General features: G+C 45.3%; 1 protein-coding gene across 3 annotated transcripts in view; it reads right to left on the bottom strand.

The window, feature by feature from the left end:
- Positions 1–21756, bottom strand: part of epha4b (eph receptor A4b) — an 87145-nt gene extending 65389 nt beyond the window's left edge. For 2 of the 3 annotated variants that reach the window (XM_047588620.1, XM_047588621.1), the window contains exons 1-3: positions 21555–21756; positions 5909–5973; positions 473–673 (exon numbers count right to left, since the gene is read on the bottom strand). In XM_047588620.1, coding sequence (XP_047444576.1) covers positions 473–673; positions 5909–5973; positions 21555–21672 — 384 coding nt within the window. In that variant the 5' untranslated portion in view covers positions 21673–21756. The remainder of the gene's footprint in view (positions 1–472; positions 674–5908; positions 5974–21554) is intronic. The other variant, XM_047588619.1, reaches the window with a different exon arrangement.
- Positions 21757–22114: the final 358 nt, after the last annotated feature.

Below are 22114 nucleotides of genomic sequence, written 5' to 3'. Positions count from 1 at the left end.
ATCTTTATACTCTAAAGTTGCTTATGTGCCCCGTGGGATGAATATCCATCTGTAAACGTCCTACTTAATGTTACAATTAATTTAGCACTTTTATTACAAATAAACCGCGCATTAGAGGAGTGCTATGATTACATTATACTTAACTCACTTTTATCCAAAAGGACAAGAGCAGTTTCTCTGTTGTAAAACTCACACTCAGAATCTAACTTGCTCCTGTGTTATTGATCCCCCCCTCCAAAATAAATGTGCTTTTAAATTGCTTTACTCCGAATGTCTGCAACGGAGCAGCCACCGAGGAGCTGGGCAGAATTTGCTCCCCACGACTGAACAGCCGAGCTCACAAATGCAACGGGTCAACACGCATCCGTTGCAAAGACATCTGTTCTCCATCCACTAAGGCACCATGTCGCTTGTGTGTGGGAAAACCCTGCTTGTGTGTAACCATCTGGGTCCTGTGCAGGCTGATGCAGACCTCTTTGCAGGTACCGGGGACCCCGGGCAGGCTGTTGCAGTCTCTCAGGGTGAACTTGATCTCGATGTAGACGCGCTGCGCTCCTTCCCGGCTGATGTGGCGCGTCCTCAGCCAGTTGTTTTGGTTGGCCTCCATGACGTTGCACACCTGGTAGGTCCTCATCGGCGTGTTCCGCTCATCCATCACACTGATCTCCTCCCACTGAGCGTGAAAAACAGGAGGTGGAGAGAGCAAATTTACTGTGATATCTTGGTTTTCTAGTCTCAAACCTGAAGTTAGTGAGGCTGACCTGTATGGATGGATGGATGGATAGATATACTGGAAAGTGTGACAAAGGAAGTAGTGGGAAGGGAAGTTATGTGGACGACTGAGGAGGGGAGAAAGAAAGGAAAAGAGAAGAGTTGACACCTGCCGAGAAGCAGATGAAACCTCTCGACTAAAACACACATTCCACACAAAGAGCAAGTGAACGTGAAGCCAAGGTAGAGTGACATTCAGCCGCACAGGGCCGGCTCCACCACCGCACCGCTCGGCCGTAAGATCATCTTATTTCATCGCTCGTCAGCGGACAAAGAAGCTCTCAGTTCAAAGTTTGCTTCTGGGGAAACTGGGCCCAAGTTCAATGGGCTGTGGTTTACTGCCAACCTGCTCTAAGCCTGCATGTTCTGTCTTCATGTCTGGGGGAATATGAGTGATGATCTGTGTCAGGATGACTGAAGGACCGTCTTTGTCTGCGCCGCACATGTTCGCGGCGTGAGCGTGTTTTTCTAGAGCGAACGCGTGATTTAGTTCTTAAGAGGTGGAAGTGTGCGTATGAGAGAGACAGAGATGGGGGGGGGGGGGGGGGGGGGGGGGGATGGAGAAAAAGCGAGAGACGGAGAAGGTAGGACAGAGCTACTTTGTCTCCCGTCATCTGCTACCATCTGTTTCCACTTCTGAGTAAGGCAGTAATTGAGAACACTTCTCGCATGAGCAGGAAAACATTTCTATCTGCACACACAGGCAGGCGCGCACCGCTAACACACACACACACACATACACGCAGACGCTCACAAAGAGAAAGAGCATTTCTATTCCTTAAAGAAAAGTAAAATAATAATAAGGCAGTGTGGGTTTCCATGTCTCAAGATATCCGATCCATTCACGGGGAAACTAACTGGATTTTCTTAGACGTACACACATCAAAACCCCCGCGCGCACAAACCCACACACACACACACACACAAACTGGATGAGTTGTAGTTTGTGGTGAGGGATGAGAAGACCACCATCTTTGTTCTGAGCCCCTGTCATCATCTTAAGACCGAAGCTTTAAGCTCCACAGTGATGAGCATATATCACCTTACAGTCGCCCGATCATGTAAACACAACAGATGATACATATGCATGGTGTGAACACAAGAAAGACAGAAAGAAAGAATGAAAGACAGACAGAAAGAACAGACCGGTAGAAGCCAAAGAAAACGGCGAGAAATGCAAAGAGAAACTCTCAGACAAGTGGACTCCGAGCTAAGGTTGAATTCTTGAGGTTAATTTGATGTGACGGCCCAACAACCCGGCAAAAACTCGATGCGTTTCACCTCTGAGTCCTGAGCACTAAAACAGATCCGCATAAAAACACACATTCTCACAGAGGCTCGCGCACGCTCGCCAGCTCCCTCGCACACTCAGATGCTTTTAATCTCCGCTGTGTATGAGTTGGCGCTCGGACAAAACTAGCTTTCTTGATCCCGGCCCAACGCTCCACCAGCAGAGGAACAGAGAGGGTGACGCAGAAACAAGCGGAGGAGCAGGAGAAGGGCCGGCGATTGTTTAAGCCGCCGCAGTCAGCTGACACAAATGTCCCTGACAGACAGTTTAGAGTTTAAAGGACGTAAGCGCCGGAGTCTGGCTCAACAATGCACGCGCCGGGCGACCATGGGTCATTGTGATCGGCTGCGCTTGATTCAATTAAAAGAACAAAAACGCAAGAGAGAGGGAGAAAAGACGAGAGAGGGGAATGAATGTTGGTAAATTACAGGCGCGCCTGGCAGCTAAATAGACCCATCTGTGCGGAGCCGAGACCAGTCGGACATCACAGGACGGTCACACACACCCACTCACGCAAACACACAAAGCTGCATCCCCAGGGAGTGGTGATTAAAGCGTTTATGGGAATAGTCATTGAGGGATAAAGAGGGCTTTATGATGTCTTTGTTTATTTCTTTGTAGGCAGAGTTTGGAGTGGCTGGATTACTCCCACTTCCTGGTGAGTGACTTGTTTCCCTCGCCGGCGAGTCTGTTCTTTGTCGTGTTGTGGAGCACAGGTGTGTTTAAGGATGGGAAAACAACCTGTTTGCCGCCGTGTTTACTAATGATACGGCGGCCCGCTGGAGAGAAAATCTACTAAAAATACAACTCGGGAAAATGTTTGGATAGGCGGGAGAGTTTAAGCGCCCTCTCTCAACAGCCACGCGCGCACACAGAGCAGTAACTGTTGCTGTGTTGGTTCAGCCTGAACACTAATTAACATTCAGAACGAAACCCTCCTCCCCGAACCCTCAATCACCTCGGCCAATCAGCACAGAGCCCGCTTGATTGCTTTGAAGTGAAGCAGAGACGTCGGATTGGGGTTTAAGTTCAACCATTCACCAGCTTAACATAATATCCCTCCTTCTGCAATCATCTGATGGGTACACCTACGAGGACATAATTGGCAAACTCTGGAACAAGTTCTGGCTTACTGAAGAGAGGGGGGGGTGGGTGCAGAGAACGAGAAGGGAGGAAAAAAAACGAGATGGAAGATGAGAAAATATGGACGCATCGAAGGCTGGGAAGCCTTCAGTTGAGGGCCCGCGGGGCCTCCCATTTTCAAACATCATTAAAACGTATCTGTTTTGTGTCCCTCACGAGGAACTCCCCCGCATGGTGACAGAAGTGGGTCGCTCCGCTCAGTCTCAGGCACATCCGGCCCTGCATGGCTTGGATTAAGCGTGACCTGTGAGGGTTAAGTGTTGTTTTGGACTAATTCAGGTACACAGTGGGCTCATATTGGTGGGAATTGCTTCTTACTGAGAATAATCCCCAGGTCTAAAGATCAAGGGTCAACTAGATAATCCCCTTGATATGAAACATGAGATCTCATCCCAGCGTCGGCACCTTTCATCTGACGGTGTATCACTCTCCTGTCCATTTACATGGGATCCGCCATGCATTAATAATCCATTACCATATTCATTCTGAGACATATGTTTAATCATGTTAAACAAATAGAGCTTGTGCCAACAGGACTGGCAGCCTCTACACAGCCTCTGGCTCGTCTCTACACTGCCTTCACTAGGAACTGCCTGGATTATTAGAGGGCACATAGGAGATACATTTACATGAGGTTTATATCGTGATACAGAATGTACTGCCTGCGCAAGGATGGTATAAGTTACCTTCTATTTGAAAAGAGGGATTTAGCTTTCCAAAGCCAAACTGTATCCTGTAAGAATAATCCTCTAATGCTCATTTTCTTTTCAAAATGCAGGATGTGATACTTGGCTAGTGTGAAGATTTAAGCCGTGCTGGAAGGGTGGACGAGGTAAAAGCATCACAAAACAAAAGCTGCGACAAGTATACTGCGTTCCCCTGCACTTCCACAATAAAAAGCAAACGCGCCCGTTCGTCAGGTCACGGGAAATGCGCGTGATTAAAGCGGATTAAATCGTGCCCACATTACGGCAAAGAAAAACAGCCAGCGTGATGTTGACTCAGCACGGCTTCACAAACAAGGCATGGACGTACATGATTGATATTGCTTTTAAGATTTATCCCGAAGCTCATTTTGCTAGTAAACTTTTTATGTTTAAAGCGCAGAGGCTGGGGTGGAGAATAAGTGCTTTCAGTTGTCATAGTAATTATGTTAGGTTTTACAAATGAATACACAATGCTTGAACACACACACACACAGCAGTCTGTCCTTCTGTTCTGTCCGCCTTTGACCATTTATTTCTGTCACTTTCATTAACACTTGAAATGCTTTCTGTCTGTTCAGGGGAAACATGGTTTGCATTTTGTGTTGAAGTCATAGCTAGTTGTCCTAAACACAATTTTCCAGATTACTCAGCTGAAAAGAGCAAAATGTTGGTCTTTCATGCCACTGGACCGAATGAAAACATCAGTGAAGGCAAAGACTTTAACAGCTTTGACCAATTTAAGAATTTTCCCAGTCTGATAAGAATCCGATAAAGCTCACGGCCGTCCTTTAGTTTGAGACACTCCGGTCCCGATCTGAGTCGGCATTAGAAATGATCTATTTATAGGATTTACTTTGACAGGGGCAGAATGTGGAGGAAAAAAGTTTCTTCGTAATTTCTCTGCACATGCAGGAAGGAGCTCCTCTGTCTTGACAGTTCGTAGAAAAATATGTTCAGTGTGGGAGTTTATTTTATATATTGAACTTTGCAGCAGACATGTCTTTGAGGGCAAACCAACAACACATGTGCTTTTCTTTCCACCCAACCTGAACCACATTTTCAGGAAAAGTAACTTGTGTTCTTGAAATTAGATCGAACAGCAGACGGAACACATTTCACTCATCCATGAGGACCTCGGTGGGAAAAAAAAAAAAAAAAAAAAAGACTAAACAAAATACACGATATGACCACACAATCAGTGCATTTCAATTAAGTGAACTCGATACTCTTGATTGCTTGAGAAAACAACCTTGCTTCACTGTGCTCGCTTCAGCCGACTCTTTGCTGCGCGCAACCATGAAACCGTGTGTGGCATCCTGCGATTTAACACACTGATGCTGAATAGTGGAGTGGGGACAGGGAGGAAATAGAATTAATTCAGTGCCATTCAACGGCCCCTGCACTACAGTGACATACAGAACCCGCTCTGTTAGAATGCACGCTGTGGTTCATCCTCCCCCTTCGCTCTCACCCTCGTCCTACCCACACTTCTCTGTTGTCATTTTCTTATTCACGGTGGCTGCTCTCCAGACTCCCTTGGTCCCCATACCTGCAGAAGGCTAGTTACGCAACACCCCCCCCGACACACATGTACACGCGTGCACGCATGTATACGCCGTCTCCTTTTACATAAGAGTGTTTACTCCACCGACACGTCCCTTCACTCCAACCCCCCACCCCAACAAAAAAAAATCGCAACCCGTGATAAATGGAGTCTCCAGTGCCACGGCGTTTTCAGCACAGCAGAAATAATTTGTAAATTCCCCCTGCAGACTCCCGATTTAGCAAGCAGCGCTTTAAGAACCCAGTGCTCTCTAAAACACACACTCCACCGCTGCTGCTGCTGCTGCTGCTGCTGCCGCTAACTCCGAGTCCCTGCTTGTTCCTCCCAAAATAAAACATGTCAACACAATCTGGTAGTTGTGATCAGATTTATGCTTTCAGCGCCAGGTCCGACTTTAACAACTGTATTGTGCATTGTAGTGCAGATACTCACCCCGTCATTCGGGTAAGCCTCCCAGCCCAGGTCGGCCAAGGCGGACATGGAGTCCAGCAACGTGACTGCAACGACAACAGAGAGAAAGAACAAACATTTTAATACAAACTGAAAACGTTTGTGGAATGACAAATGTCCTTAAAGATAGGGCGATGTTTTCCACGTGCAGCGAGGCGCTTTCTGTCTAGAGTGTATCGCAGCTTGTATTATAAACCCTGCATTATAAACCCTCCGCATAAATGGACCTCCCGAGACGTTTTCATGTTTTATATGACGGTGTCTTTTGTTGTGTTTCAGTGCGCCAGCAGTGGAATCACAAGCAGTTGCAAACGTGTAATTTCCCCTTGAAGATTACTGTGGTTGTGCGGCGGTCGTTAGGGTTCAAGGAGACACAAAGTCGGTCAGACAAACAGCAGCAAGATACAGGAAGGAGACAATGTTTTACAGTTAGATTTAATGTTCAAGTGACACTACACACCGAAACTCTCCTTTGAGTGTGAGCCCCGAACACCACAGGCTTGTAAGCTAGAAGACTACGATGTCATATGGTTTTAAATTGTCAGGCGAATCCTATCTAAAATCGATTCTGAACACTTTGGAGAATTTCTTGGAGTGTCACTTGCAGATTGCAACAAAAGAGCGAATGCTCCTTGCAGCCCGATGCAAATCCCGCGCGTTGTTTCTTATCTCAGCGTGACAGCGTGAAAGCGGGTGGAGGTTGCGGGGAAAGGTGAGAATGAAAAGTGAGGAAGAGGAAGCGGCCGGGAGGCGTGATGAAAGCCCGCTCAGATCGTGGGAGCGCCGCTCCGCTCGCTGTGCGTCACCTGCGGGCGCGCGTCTAGGTGCGCTTGTTCGGGCTTGGCTCGCTCAGGTCCTAATCAAGCCTTCAACGCTGCTGACCATCAATATTTAATGAGTGTCCATCTGTGGAGGCTGCTGCTGCTCTCTTTCTTCTCCCTCTCATTCAGACACATTGTGTCTCTCCCAGGCCAGCCTTCCTTCCTCTGCTGAAACCTCTGAGCCTAAGCCTCCCGTCCACAGATGTGAGCTGCCGTCCTGACACCATTTAAAACTGACTGCATCACTTTAAAGCAGCACACCGTCATGTATGCACTCCAGTTTTTAGAAGGTAGCAGCGGTGACCTGGAAACACTATTTGTTGGTGGGGTAAAGTGTGCGCTCCTGAATGCAAATGAGACTAATCACTCAACTGGAGAGTGTCTGTTTACAAGTCCCTCTGTGCGTCCATAGCGCCGGTAGGTATGAGAAAAGAGCAAAATTGGTCCAACCTCCTCTTTTCCTATCTTTCCCTCTCTTTCTCTTCTCCTAGCGCTCCCGCTGTTCATCAGCCCTAACTGAATCCCAGCCGCTCTCGTCAGCTCAGCGCACTGTGACAGCAGGGAGGCATGTCATGCTGTATTAGTGTGTGCCTACGCATGTGCGCCGCGCGCGAGGATCTGAACGCGCGCGCTCGCACAAAGCAGTGTCAGAGCGAGGAAGCAGTGCACATGGTATAATGAAGCAGAGAGAGGCGCTGCACGGTGGAGCCGAGCCGGGAGAGAGCGGTAGATTAAAAGAGGGGGATGAGACGGAGACAGCGGAGGAGAGGTGCTGTGCAGCTAAAGGTCAGAGGAAGCCTCCAGCCCATGTGTGCATACAGAGAAACTAGAGACCGTTTAGGCTGCTTTCCTCAGTTCATGGGCTTTTGAGTGGCGTGCAGAAATGGGACATAATAGCATAATAATATATGATTTCAGGACCCAACGGAAAGGCACGCACACACACTCGCCGTCGGTACGGAGATAAAAGGTACCCATTAACAAGGAATTTAGCAAAATTGCCTGATTCAATTATAACGATCTCTGTGATTCACTTGTTTCGCGCAGAGTGTAACTGGGAACAGCCCCGAAAGTTTTAAAGGGTCACTTCACACATGTTAAAAAAAAAAAAAACATACACTTATTAGATGTATGGACTGTTTTAAAAGCTGAACGTCAGTGTCTGTGTGTCTCTCCAGATATAAAGGTCTGGTTAATCTCCGGATGGCACACAGGTCCCCGCTTTGATCATTTTAATTTCCACCGAAGAAACGGCCTCTGTTGATAATGCGTTCTGTTTTGTTTCACTCTAATAACATGAGTTTTCACTTCACTGTATGTGATTGAATTTGGCTGCTGGACTATCTCTTTTCATTCGGCCCGTTTTTTCTTGTTCTCTGGCTAGTTATTTATGCACAGCGTGGCCGCGTGTCTCAGTGTATTCCGGTCTTATCTCGAAAATCACCAAGAGCTACGGCTCTCCCTGTTATTTTCCTCCAGTCTCTCTCTATTTTTCCCTCTTTTCTCTGTATGAATTCTCGGCATGAAGGAGAATCCCACCGAGAAGACTGGTATAATCTCAGGCATTTGCAGCTCTCACTGTCTGCCTCCTGATGGCCTGCATTTGAAGTGGGAAAATTTCAGCTGTAATGGCCGCATGACGTCCACGTCGGAGAGTCAGAAGAACCTCATCAACCTCAAAATCCAATATGGCTGCTCCCCGAGTCAACAAATTGAATGCACCAGTAATATTCTGTTTATTGGTACATCTGTCTTATTAAAGCAGTCATATTCACTGTACTGACTACTCCTATCTTGTTGCTGGCATGGCGTTACACTGGCTAATGAGAGAAACCCCACTGTATTCACAACGAGCAGGCTTCAAAGATCTTGGTTTTTATGACTTCTGCAACAAAATTAGGAAGTACAGTCAACTTCTACATGTAAAGACTGACGGAGAGTTAAACTTCACTCGCAGCTAGCATCGTTCTCTAACTCCTGACACCTAATCTCCTTGGTTTAACCCGTATATAAAATGTTTTTGGCTACGCAAACAGTAGCTAATGGAATTCAGGCTTCGGCATTGCCTTGTACTCGCAAACAAGAGAACAACATTCATATTTTTATCTCGTTAGAAAGTGAAATTCTGCAGAATTCTGCGATAGTTGTAACTTTTTTTTTTTTAAATTGTTGACGCCACAAATGAAATTCTGTGTTAAATTAAAGCAATTTCCCCCGAATCCGAGTAAAAACGTTAAGTTGAGAGAGAAAGGGTGTTTTTTCGCCGTTTGTGCAGCCACAGCATTTCCTCTCATTACAGAAAAAACATCTTGACCCTGCCTAGTAAGCTAAAGCCTTACTGAGGTCATTACATATTCTTAAGCCATTCGGCGTCCCTCTGGGAGGACATGCGCGCACGCAAACCTACACACTGACACTTTTTCACCTCTCCTCACACCTCCAGTCAATACCACTTATCACTAGTAACCAACGACTGGACTCATCAATTATGTATTTCCTATAGTTTCCTGTCTGCTGACACAGCCGGTATGCATGCAGTATGTGTGTATCCAAAGGCGAAGAGAGGGGACAGAGGAATTATGCAAATGCATATCATTCTCCCCCAAACAAACATCTATGCCACACCTCCATCCATCTATCTATCCATCTATCTATCTATCTATCTATCTATCTGTCCATTCATCTCTAAATGCTCTCACCCCATTTCCATCTTCCTCTTCTCTTTCTCCGGGGACTTGGCTTAATTGTGTGTGTGTGTGAAATCTAAGCCCAGGCCAGGCCTGCTTTGCCCCGGAATAAAAACACCAAGCTCATCACTCAGTCACTCAGACTGGGCTCATGTTCGAGCTAATGATCAGTGTCACTCTCACAGTTAGACACACACACAAGCACACAAGCTCCACACATGACAGCTCGCAGCCACACTGCAGCACATTCCACTGGTGGCTTTGCGGCAACGTGGAAGCCAAGTTGTACGTTCACTCGCGGACCCACAGACGTTACTTTTAGATTTCCTTTCGGCTTTTGTTACACGGCTCCATAGGCATGCACGTGTGGCCTGACGACGAGGGTTGTTTGCTTACAGGGATACAAGCTGTCCCATTGATTTTCAGCACCAAACTGCGAGTCCTCAAGAGTGAAAGATGAGGAGGAGGTGGGGGTGGAGTGTGTAAATTTGTGAATCACGAATTCCTGTACGAACGCAGCAAAACGCTGGAACGCCGGCTACTTACGGAGCCATGTACAAAGCAACGCAACAAAACTGTCTTTCATTCCCTTTGTCTCCTCGCGTCCTTCTGCGTCTGCCTATTTTTCTTCTCACTCCTGCTTCCTCCCTGTGGGATGTCTGTCTCTCTCCGTCTTCCTCTCTGTTTCTCACTCCTCCTCTGTCTGCTTGTGTCTCTCTGCCACTCTCTCTCGCTGGACGCCATCCACCGCTTCAGCTGGGCTGCAAGAAGCTGTGATCCACCTGCCAAGAATCAAACAGCTTTGCCAACAGCCAGACTGGCGCACACAGAGACCGGGATGCTTATACACACTCAGCCACACACACACACACACATGGAGAGACACCACATTTGTGCCACAAAGAAAAAAAAATGACTGCACGAGACCACCGCAGACTCAATACAGAGTACAATATGTGACTGCATAATGAGTTCATGAGCTCTTTTCATCTCAGAGCGCAGTATATTAAACTGAAATGGACTGACTCAGCAGACGCTGACAGCACATCCAACATGTGGGTACCCCATTGTCTTCATTTGCAGTTTAAATATTAAGTCATGGCTCCTTCATTCAGTTTTGATGCTAATAACTTTCTGGTTTTTGTTCTGAATTAAAAAGTGTCCCCGCACACCAAACACTGTGTGTAATACTTGCTACAGGAAAACGCTGATCACAGTCTTACAGTAATCAAGGTCCGCGAGTGAAAAATCTTCTGGGGATGGAAGTATTGAGAGAAAAAAAAATGCAAATGCAATGTTGATTATTCCTTTTAAGAAAATCGGTGGGTGTTCTGTAAATAGTACTTTAAAATCTCATTTTTACCTAGATTATGTTTCTTCTTTCAAAACTGATTTTTTGTTCAGCCTCTACCTTTAAATATAAAAGCAAGCAGTTTAATAATATATAATTTAATGTATAATGTATAATAACACAAAATTATCAAATTAATGATAAGTTGCACTATTGTTTACAATGTAGTTTTGGTTGTAGGAGCCAAGTGTGCGGTATGAATCCATACTGTAGCCATGAAGGATGTAGTGGAGCCTGAGGATCATGGGTATTGTTGTGTTTAGACCTTAATCGAAATGACAGGAAAACACAATTTCTCAAAAACAAAGACAGAAAAACAACATAAATTACAGTGCTGTTGTTTCATTATCCTTGAACTCTTTAAGAGGGAAGGGTCGTGCGCTAGTAGAATGTAAGGTTTGATTTTAGAGGCTCAGTTATTTACTTTATAGGTTTAACAGTTTCTGCTGTTTGCACTGTGAAGGATTGCATTTTTCAGCTTTGTAGAACACGTACAATGACAACAAAGTCATTCCTCTATTAGAGCTGTGTGTTTCTGTCTCCGGTGAGAATGAGCATACCCTCAGAAATGAAAAAAAAAAATCACTTCCACTTCCAAAGCTAATGTAACATGAGGTGTTACGTTAGCATAAAGACTAGAAGCTACAATAAAATGCTGAAGGATTCCTCATAAGGTTGATTTGTTCAAAGTGTGTATAAGTTATAAGGAAATACACAGAGCAGCTCTCTTCCAGGACAAATAAAGCCGGTGAACACATACACGCCAACACACGTATACACCAACACACACAAAACACCCCCTGCTTCAGCTCCACCGAGAGCACAGTTCAACGAGTGAGAGCGTTGTCAGGGCAACAAATGAGCTGATGGAGAGCAGGATGAAGGAGAGGGAAGACTCGAGCTCTGAACTTTAGGAATAAACTAGCATCGTAGAGAGGCTCCCGCACTTGCCTTCTTTTCATCAGCCCTCTCTCCACTCATCCACAACGCACCGAGGGGCTCGTCTGCTCTTTTCTCTCTGCATCTCCACGCTCATCCTTTGTTCATGCCGCGTTATTGAAGCCGCGCGTTACTGTATATCCCTCGCATTGCTCCTCTCTAGAGACTTTTGCTTTCTGTTATTTTGGTACACAGGTAACATTTTCCCCTTACCGGCTCTATTGTTTAGGTTTTTTTCACTAAATAAATGTTCGTGGAGGAAATACTGAGAGGATACATGAATCAGTCGGGTTAGGGGTCCGTATTTTTGTTCGTGCAAAGTACCTTGCAAGTTAAGTAAATCTGGTAGCAGGCTTTCACACTGAAGAGGTTTCCCTCAATCATTCAACATTCACCACAAATGATTTGTTATTTGCTCTGAATGTCTGTTTTAACCATCATTTAATGTATACTTTATATTTCTTAGATTGTGTGTTGTTTGAAACAGCTGCATCCACCATCAAGTTCACTTTTTATGCAAGATATTTTCTTCAAGGAGGTCCAATTTAGCAAAATTTCAGAGAAAAGCGTTATTATTCTTAGCGCGATAGCCGTCTGCAAACTGAATGTATCCATGAATAATTCAGCGGATTTAAATTAAATTCTAATCCTAATTCTTCGTTGACTCCCTTCGATTGCCCCGTCTTTCTCACTTCCCATTTCCATTCAGATATGCTGTGTTGATCCACAACACTTCGGCAGGCACAAAATTAAATTCCACTTTGGGCTGGACTGAATTATGTTGATTAAAATCAGTTATATTAACCATCATCCCAGATAATTACACGGGAGCCTATAACTATTCAGATGAGTGATAGACGGGAGCGAATTGCTGAAGGTGAAAGCTGATTCCGCGAAACAAATGGAATTCAATTAGCTTTTAACATGCATGGTTAAATGGTGGCTGGAATCATCAGTTGTCTGGCGTACAGTACACAAATTAAGTGATGAAAACAAGGTATTAAAGAGCAATGAAAAAATAATTACTTCAATTTGTCCTTAACTTGCAAATTAAAAGTGATTTGCTCTTGTTTTGACACAAATTATCTTAGATAAGCAAGTCTGATTTGATAAACGCTTCAGCTGCGTAAAACCCATATTGATCCTTCAGCTCCCTTTTTATCTGTGCATTTTAAACACACTACACAACGTGAAACCAAAAAGCTGCCAGAAGTGTAAAGTTATAATTGATTGCTGCCTGCAGTAAACAGTAAACACAATCAAAATCAAAACCCCACAACTATTCAGTCATTTCTTACATAAAAACATTGAATGCATCTGGAATCAGGAATATGATGTGTGCTTCTAACAGCATTCACATATACACTGATCAGGCATAACATTATGACCACTTTTTTAATATTGTGTATGTCTCCTTTGTGTCTCAGTTATGACTCATCGAAGTATGGACATGGGTCTTCTGAGGGGGTCCTGTGGGGTCTAGAAATACAATGTTGTTAGTGGGGGCTCTGTGGATCATCCCACAGATACTTGATCAGTTTGGGATCTAGAGAATTTGGAGGCCGGGTCAACACCTTGTGCTGAGTTGTTTCTAAACCGTTTTTGTGCATGTGTCTGCGTCAGGCTGCATCCTGCTGGGGATGGCTGCTGCCTTCAAGGAGTGTCATTACTATAGGGTGGGGGTGCCTGGTCTGGTCTAGGTGGGTGGTACATGTCTAAGTAACATCCACACAAATGCCAGGTCCCAAGGTTTCCCAGCAAAACATACATAGCATTATTACAAGATGGTCAATGTTATTCACTGCACCTGTCAGTGGTTTTAATGTTGTGGCGGATTTAAGTGTTAAGTAGTAAAACAGTAAATCAGAGACGGGAACTTGGAAATGTAGGGTACTGGTTATAATCTACATCACAGGTCTTCAACAAGGGGTACAGGGAGGTACTGCAGGGGGGTTACAAAATCTTTGGTTGATTAGGCGTTTTTTAAGTATTTTTTAAATCCCCCCACACAAATTGAAATTTCTTTAAATACACATTTAACATGAATCCAACATGTATTAGTAAAGGGATAAGGGATTGCTTAATATTGAATGCAAAATGCTAATGATAATCTATATTTATAAACAGCACTAGGCCGGGTTTAATATATATATAAAATAACAGCTAGTGGGCAGGGGGTCCCTACTTAATCTTTCCATCAGTTTGGGGTCCTTGGCCTAAAAAACGCTGAAGACCCAGGATGAAGTGCCTCTGTGCAAGGCATCTTTGTATGTTGCTGAAGATGCATGCAATAAAAAATACTGGGATGAGAATCAGCTGGTTTGATTTTCGAAAAGACAGGTTCTTTGAAATAAGTAAGCTTAAGCTCAAAACCTTTTCAGATTGTCTTCATTATTTATTTTTGTTGCTATAGTTAACCTGTTAAACTAATAGAAAGAGGAAGCCCACGCCAATTTACACTCACAACACTACAGAAAAATAAGCCAAAACACAGAATAAAAACACCTACAGCATTAAACCTCCTACTGCAAGTGTGTCTGAAATGATAGAAAGGCTGTATTTACCAGAATACGTCCTATGCTAATCAATCCTAATAGCAAGTTAAATGTTAATGACTATAAGATGTCTTGTATGAGAGGGTCTCAAATGGGAGAAAGTGTAATGATTGTTCAGAGGATCTTTTTCAATGCAGCCACTTTAGTAAAGTGCTTTTTAAAAGGAATGCATATGAAAAAAAAAAAAAATAAAACACTCCCGAAGGCAAATGGTACTAAAAATATTTGTGAAAATATTCATGTGTGTGACGAAGTGTGGCTCGTCGAGCTTGCACTTTTATACCTCCAGTGTAGCAGAAGTCACATTAGTCTACTCTGCAATTTCATACACTGGCAGTAGCACACTAGCAGGACAGAAAAGATGATATTCTGACAGACTATGACAGGAGCACTGCCCTAGTTTGTCGCTTGAAGAGGCTCTGGAGTGCGTGTCTGCGAGTGTGTTTGGGTTTGTCGGCGCAGGCTGGTTGAATGCTTACGGTGTTGAACTGTGACACCCAGTCAGATCCAGACGCTTGTTTTTTAATAAGCTTCTTCCACCAGTGTGCCAACAACTCATCAAGGGCAGGGAGCGGCAAACACACAACCATGATGACGCGCGCGCACACAAACCTGCGGCCTTGAGAATTCAGAAACAACTAACGGCACAAATCGCACACGCTGCAACCCGCATCTCATCGTTCATTTTGAAAAAAGTGTAGTGTCACAGCCAGTGGTAGCTGAATAAAAGAAGGAGAAGTAATAGCAGAGTTTTTCCTAATAATATGTTCCTAATAGGACGATTCATTCTGTGGAGTGTCTTCAAATGGTCCCTTTTCAAACACATATTTATCTTTATTAGCTCCTTCTTGACCTTTTTTGTGCTTTGTTAGTTTTTAAGGTATCCCTCCTGATGGAGCAGAAACACACACACACATGCACACACAGACACACACATGCGCGGCTGTCACACAGCGGTTGGTCACAGGAGGGTAAATTGGGCTGGGATCTCAGCGGCAGAGACGGGGGAAATCACACAGCGGGTAAAAGTGTGTGCAGACAATGTTACCGTTGATGCGCTCTGCACTTGGCGCCTGTGTTAAATCATATCTGTGTCCATCATCTGTCCATGTAATTGTGTCGTATAGTAGCATGTATAATGAAGAAGTAAAGCACTTTTTTTTGTTAAACAAAACTGTTTCTTAGCTAGAAATAACTGCAAAATCCATAAACGTATACAACGTATTTAATTTAATCACCATTTGTCTCCTGCAATGCATCCGAGAAGCTGCAAAATATATTAAATAACACCATATATAGTGTGTGGACAGTTGGACGCTTTGCACAACTTCTGCGACGCTACAGTGACACGCTACTCACAACTGTGCTGCTCCGACTACTATTTTATTTCAAGAGGACGTTGTTTCTCTTGAACAAAGTCCTCTTGGGTGAATGGTAGCTGCATTCAGTACAGTTTAAAGCAAAGGTCTTCAATGTTTTTTAGGCCAAGGACCCCAAACTGATGGAGAGATTAAGTAAGGACGCCCTACCTACTGTATGTGTTCGGTATTAAACTCGGGCCTAGAGTAAATTATAAATACACATTATTATTATCATTCTGCATTCATTATTAAGCTATTCAAACAATACACAGGTTCAAATATTATTTTTTTTAATTTCTATTTTTTGTTCAAGTGACGAGTTCAGTAGTTGGCTGATGGGAGCGAGCTGCACTGTTAGCTTCTCTTCTGCTAAAATTGCAGCGTGCTGGGATTTCATCTGGGGACTGAACAGGCCCTCGGAACCTGACAGAGTTCACGTGCAATATGTAGCCTCGTGATTGGTTCAGCAGCGACAGGGACGGGGCCTATTGTGTACAGGAGGCTTAGGTTGACATGTCTAGTCTGGCGCTGTGTGTGAAACAGTGCGCTGTTGAGACAGCTCCTGTATCGCTGAACGAATGCTGACTGAAAGATAACGTCTTCTGCCTCCATTTATCCCTTTACTGCTGTTACTGCTCCAACAATTTAAATTTGGGGGGCAAATTAAAAAATATATCTATAGAAAAATATTTAATCAACCAAAGATTTTGCGATCCCCATGCAGTACTTCTGCAGAATCCCTAGGGGTCACAAACCCCCTGCTGAAGACCAATCAAATCCAAAGCTAGACGTTTTCTGAAACTCGCGTAACAACGCCACGGCTGCTCATCAGCAGAGAAAAGGCACTGGTCAGTGAGAGATACTATTCCTATTAGCCGACCCAAATTCAAGCTGGATAATGCAGCCTTTCACCGAGATAAACAACAACGTAAACAGAAACAGAGGGAGGGAGGAGCGGAGGAAAGGAAACAGCCAAAATCTATTTAGCTAACGAAGGTCAGGGCAGAGAGCACGAGGGCGGGTGATGCGTGCGAGTGGGGAGGAGAGGAACAGAAGAGGAAGAAGAGAGCAGTGGTCAAGGCCCAGTGACCAGTGATTTGACCAGCGGTTAAGAGGTTGTTCGGAAGGGGGGGAGGGGGCCGACAGAATGGTTGCAGTGGTGGTGGTGGGGAAGGAGGGAGGTACTACTTAGCCACCAGACATCACACACACCCAGGGAAGGCTTCCTTTGACATTAATGAACCAGACATCCGCCAGGAATCATTCAAGCCTAAAAAACCGGTTCAAGTTCACTTGTAGTTGGTCAACACACACCCCTGTTCATCCTGTCGTGTGTGGAAAGTCCATGTGTTCGCATTACAACCTGACATTGTAAAGGTACGCGTTGCACACGTGCAAGTACATCCACACGTGCGTCCAGATGCTTTCCTTACCCCCTTTTAGAACAGCACAGTCTGCAGGATCAGCTTGACTGACACATTAGCTTTGATTTTTGCTGAAGTCAGTTGAAATGTGAGTGGAGCATTATTAGTTACTTTTGATTTTTTTTTTTTTTGAGACTTTAAAGGAACAGGTTGACATTTGGAGGCTGTTTAAGCGCATCTAACCGCACTCATGTTTGCATAGTAAATGCCATAATGCCTCTGCATCCCGTACATGCTGGTAGCAGGGTTAAACGGAAAGCACTGCACCTCGTTAGGTCACTAATGAACATGCTATATCTTGTTTAATATGTGCTGACCTTACGGTGGCAGCCCTCTTAAAACGACAAACACAAACTTAAGCTTGCACACACACGTCAAGTAAACCAGAAATAACACGTCGAATTCGACGAGGTTTTGTGTTACGCAGACTGTTTTCCGGCTTTATATTTGGCGCACATCACCGTTATCAGTCTTCTAATCTAAATCTCAGCAGGAAACCAAATACAAATTTTAACCCCTCCACCTACAATGCACCGAAAAGGAAAAAGTGGAGAAAGAAAATCATTTAAATTGGTGACGCTGAACGCTGAAACCACATTTAGCAACCGCTGACTACCATTAAACACAACACAAAGGCTCTGTGGGCGCTGTGACGGAGACTCTGCTCAACGGAGCACAGAGAGCTATTCAGTTTATATAGAATTAGGTGTCTTTGTTCTTCTTTTTTTTCACCCCCCCCCTCATCACTTCTATTTTGTCCCTCAGATTTTCTCTTGTGGATTTATCTTTTATTTATAATTTCAGTCTCTTCCCCTCCCCTTGCTTTCCCTCGCTCTCTCTCTCGCACACAGTGAATCCGTGAGGTGAAGCCTTCACAGCAGAATCATTCTCTGTCACTGAGTTGTATTTATAACCCCATCCATCAGCCTGCCCCTGCAATATGTGACACTATTCTCTGGACCGAGACCACCAAACTGCCCCCCAGCCATACATTCAGATAGAATAACTGTATGTGGGCGTGCATTTGTCCACACGCGTCAATTTGTGCTCGCACGTGGGGCCGCGTTAAGTAATGTAGGAGCTCCACCTCATTACAAAGAGCATACAGAGGCCCTCGGCGCTTGTCTTAATATTACAATGGAGGTCAGTGCAAGCGAGAGGGAAGGGAAGAGGGCGAGAAATGTAAAAAAATAGCGAAGGTGAAAGAGGCGGAGGCGACGAGGGAAGCGGATAGAAAACACAGAAGGGCAGATATAAAAGAAGGGGATTAAAGGGAGATCAGAGTGCAGGTAGAAAAGGAAAACAGGAGGGTGTTCGCGCTCGCTGCGTCTTTCTGCTACTCTGTGATGAGAGCGGAGATCTATATCCTCTTCCGCCAAGGTCACGGTTGTTACATGGGAGCAAAGCAATCTCTTGGACTCACACGCACACACGCACACAACTTGAGGTATGGCTTTGCCGATAACTACAAGCAGCCATTATAGATTAAAGCAATTAAACCAGATGAGACCTTTGACCCAACATTATACCACAGTCAGGATCTTGTGTGAATCATAATGTGTGTGTGTGTGTGTGTGCGGAGTAGAGGGCACGCTTTACATATGCTTGCCTCTGCACTAACTGCTCGCCCTCATGTTAACCTTAAGAAGCGATCCGGCAATTTCCGCCAGCGCCCCGAGGCCAATTCAATGAAAAGCTTCAAGTGCGCTGCATTACCATAAACCTCGAGACTGTGCCACAAACCACAGTTAGAGTCGCTTTTTTTTTTTCCCGCCACGTTGTGATGTCGTTCCTCACCCCTTTCTGCGCATTAATTCTGCTGGATATCAATTTCCGAAAGCCGGGATTCGGAATCAAATCATTCATTTGCTTCTATCGTCGTACTCTAATCAACGCGCGGCTGCGGTGGAAGGAAGCGCGGGACCGGTCCTTATTTTCCAGGATTGAGGAGGCAAATTTAGAGATGTGGGGAAGAAGGCACAAAAATAGAAAGTCTGCTCCATTCCCCCAGCATGGCTCTGCACACGGGGGATGCGGTTTTAAAAAGGCAGAGGAATAACTAGGTGCATGGAAACAACTTAAAAAAAGAAACACATTGTTCCACTGTGTTAGAAAGCATAGAGATAGACAGTGGAGCAGGGATGAGGCCAGCGAGCGGGGAGACCTGAGAGCATCCACCCTGCTGTTACATCAGTGTGCCCTCAGGGTCCAGACAGAGAGTGTGTTGGGCTCCCTCTGGTGGCACATTAAAACTCCTCCAGTCCTCCTCCTGCCTTTACTCCTGATAACAAAGACCTCGAGTGAGAATCGTCTCACTCGTTCCCTCGCAACTCATGAATGAGCCAATTTCCACTTTGTCGTCCTCCACACAGGTGCAACTGCAGCAACAATTTGGAGCAATTCTGCCAAAATGTTCCGTTCTCAAAACGCATGCCAAACAATTTCGGGGCAGATCGATACCCCGGGTAGTAAACTAAAACTTGTTGACAGCTTAACACTATTTCCTGTGAACACCGTCATCTCTATCGAAGGGTCTGTGTTCTTAATTGAGCCTTGAGAGCTGTGTCTCTCTCTTTTATGACAGCCCCGCGACTAGACAGACTCAGAGGGAGGATTTCCTGGAATAACACGACTACCGAGATGCGTGGGTGGAGAACATGCACACTTATAGGCACACGCGCACACATACACACACACACACTCACTGGCACAAAGAAGCGCAATCCCTCAGCTAAGCATGCGGGTCGCAGCAGGGAAACTGGCAGGCCAAAAGGTAAGAGCACAGCGTAGAGTGGCTGACAAAAATGGCTTCATTGGATTACTCTCCCATTGGGGCACGTGCACACACACACACACTCCATGAACACTCTCCACACACACAAGATAGGGAATGAGCTTAGAGGTGCCAATTAGGCCAATAGACTGAAACAGTAGGAACTGACCGGAGGATGAAAGACCAAATGAGTCGCACACAGATGAAGGCGCTGCCTGGAACAATCAAAAAGCCCGTTGTGGTAATGAAAAACCCTCTGACCCGTCAGCCACCTGAAAATACTTCTCACTTTGAATATGCTCCACGCGCAAACTGTGAGTTCAACTAAATCAACAGGAGTTTCTCCTTTGGCTTCCAAGCGGCTTCATCATTCATTTCAATGAATATTTCAGCATTCAGTGTTAGTGTCTCCCTGCATTGTCTCTCGCTGTTAAAACACTCCTCTTCCTCCACTCTCCTCTCCTCTCCTCAACTCTCCTCAGTCTCGCTCCCTGTCGTTTCTCCTGCGCCTTTGTTCTGTGCGAACTCCACCGGGCTGACATACATTCAAACACGATGTATGTACACACAGCTTACACCGTTAAGTCTCGCAGAGACGGGAGGTCACATTGAACATCGGTGCGGCCTGTCATTGCCCGAGTGTGTGCCTTATGAGTCATTTGACTGTTTAATCTATCCCGTGTAAGCCTGGAGTTGAAGTCATGTGCATGCACGTCTGCCATAGTGACCGAGAAACAGAAACATCAATGAAAGACAAGCTTTGTTGAGGTGACTGCAGGTTTTGGGGGGGTGGCGCAGAGTGAAATTATTCTCAGAATAACAATTAAATCACGGCTGCATCACTTCCAGTCAGAGAGTCTGACGGACAAGAGCAAAAACAAACCCCACATCCTCCTCCAGTTTTGTTCATACGCCCCTCAACATGCTTCGTAAACCAATTATTTCCAATATAACTTTTCTGCTCTCCACTTAGTGCAAGTTCAACTTTCCATTAAACAGGCCGGCTCCCATGTTTCAGCAGTCAAGAGTAGTTAGTGAGTGAATGCATTGGCTAATTTCAGGCTGAGCATCGATGTTAATACAATAACTGAGAGAGGCTCAGCAGCAGCGTGTGACAAATTTAATGTAATTGCTGCTCCTCATTTGCAGACTGAGGCAATAGGCTGTAGTCCACAGCAGGAGAAAAAAAAGCAGCATTTATCAGGGTGTAATTATTAGGATATCTATAATTAAGAGGGATTATGACAGATATGTCAATGTTGTTTTGCCATAATCATTATAAGTTAGACTACTTCCACGCAAGAAAAATGGCAAACCGGTTGATAAAACAGTGAGATGGCTTTCTCGATGTCAGAAAGTGAAATGTCGACATCAGCCCTCTCCGTCTAAAGCATGACAGGGTTGCCTCTCTGTATATATGTCATACAAATTTAATGTCAGTATGCTGGGAGAAAAACGTGACGAACTCTGTGTTTTTTTTTTTATTATTTATTTTTTCCCTTTTTTTCTTTCCCCCCCTTTCCCTCCGCTTTTCTTTATGCATGATTCATAACCGAGCCGAGCACTTAACGGGAAGCTCCGCCGCTGCGCTCCCCGCTCCTTTCCCCGGCAAGTGGAACCGCGTGACGGGGCGCCCCTATCCGCCGCCGACACAGCGCGCAATCAAGTCATCCAACTCACTCCACTCAGCGTTCACGCAACCCGCCAGGGCACCCACCTTCATTCTCCGGGTAATTCCGTAAGGCTCGGCACGGCGGTAACGCGTGAAAAAGAAGCAGGGCGGACAGGAGGATAAGGGATGGATAGATCCACAGGACGCGTGGTGGTGGTGCCATTTTCAGGCTGCGCTGCGCCCTCGCTGCATCCCTGTCGGCGGTGTCGAGTCGGTGAGCGCAGCCTTGCGATTGAGGAGAGGGAGAGAGAGAGGGAGCGGAGCGGAGGAGAGGAGAGGAGAGAGAGAGAGGGAGAGAGGAGGAGACGCTGGGAAGGAGGGTCCTCACTAAGCCAAGTCCTGTCAATCAGCCGCTTGGCTTTGGCGGTGATGTGGAGTCCTGTTGAGGAGAAAATATGGACAAGATGAACTGATCCACTGATTTAGCCCTTTGTTGACTTTTAAATACATCACGTCACGGAACTTACTTTGGGCCTCACAAATTCCTCTAAAACGGTGTCACCAAAAGTAGCGCACAGTGGAGCCACAAATATAACAGGATGTCACACCAAAACCAAACATGTTACGGAATTATTTGTTTCTCATTCTGTAATTCTAACTATGTA

This window comes from Mugil cephalus, chromosome 7 (assembly GCF_022458985.1).
Source record: "Mugil cephalus isolate CIBA_MC_2020 chromosome 7, CIBA_Mcephalus_1.1, whole genome shotgun sequence".
NCBI lineage: Eukaryota > Metazoa > Chordata > Actinopteri > Mugiliformes > Mugilidae > Mugil > Mugil cephalus.
Note: the sequence above shows the minus strand (reverse complement) of the source record. Positions and strands in the feature narration are given on the sequence as shown.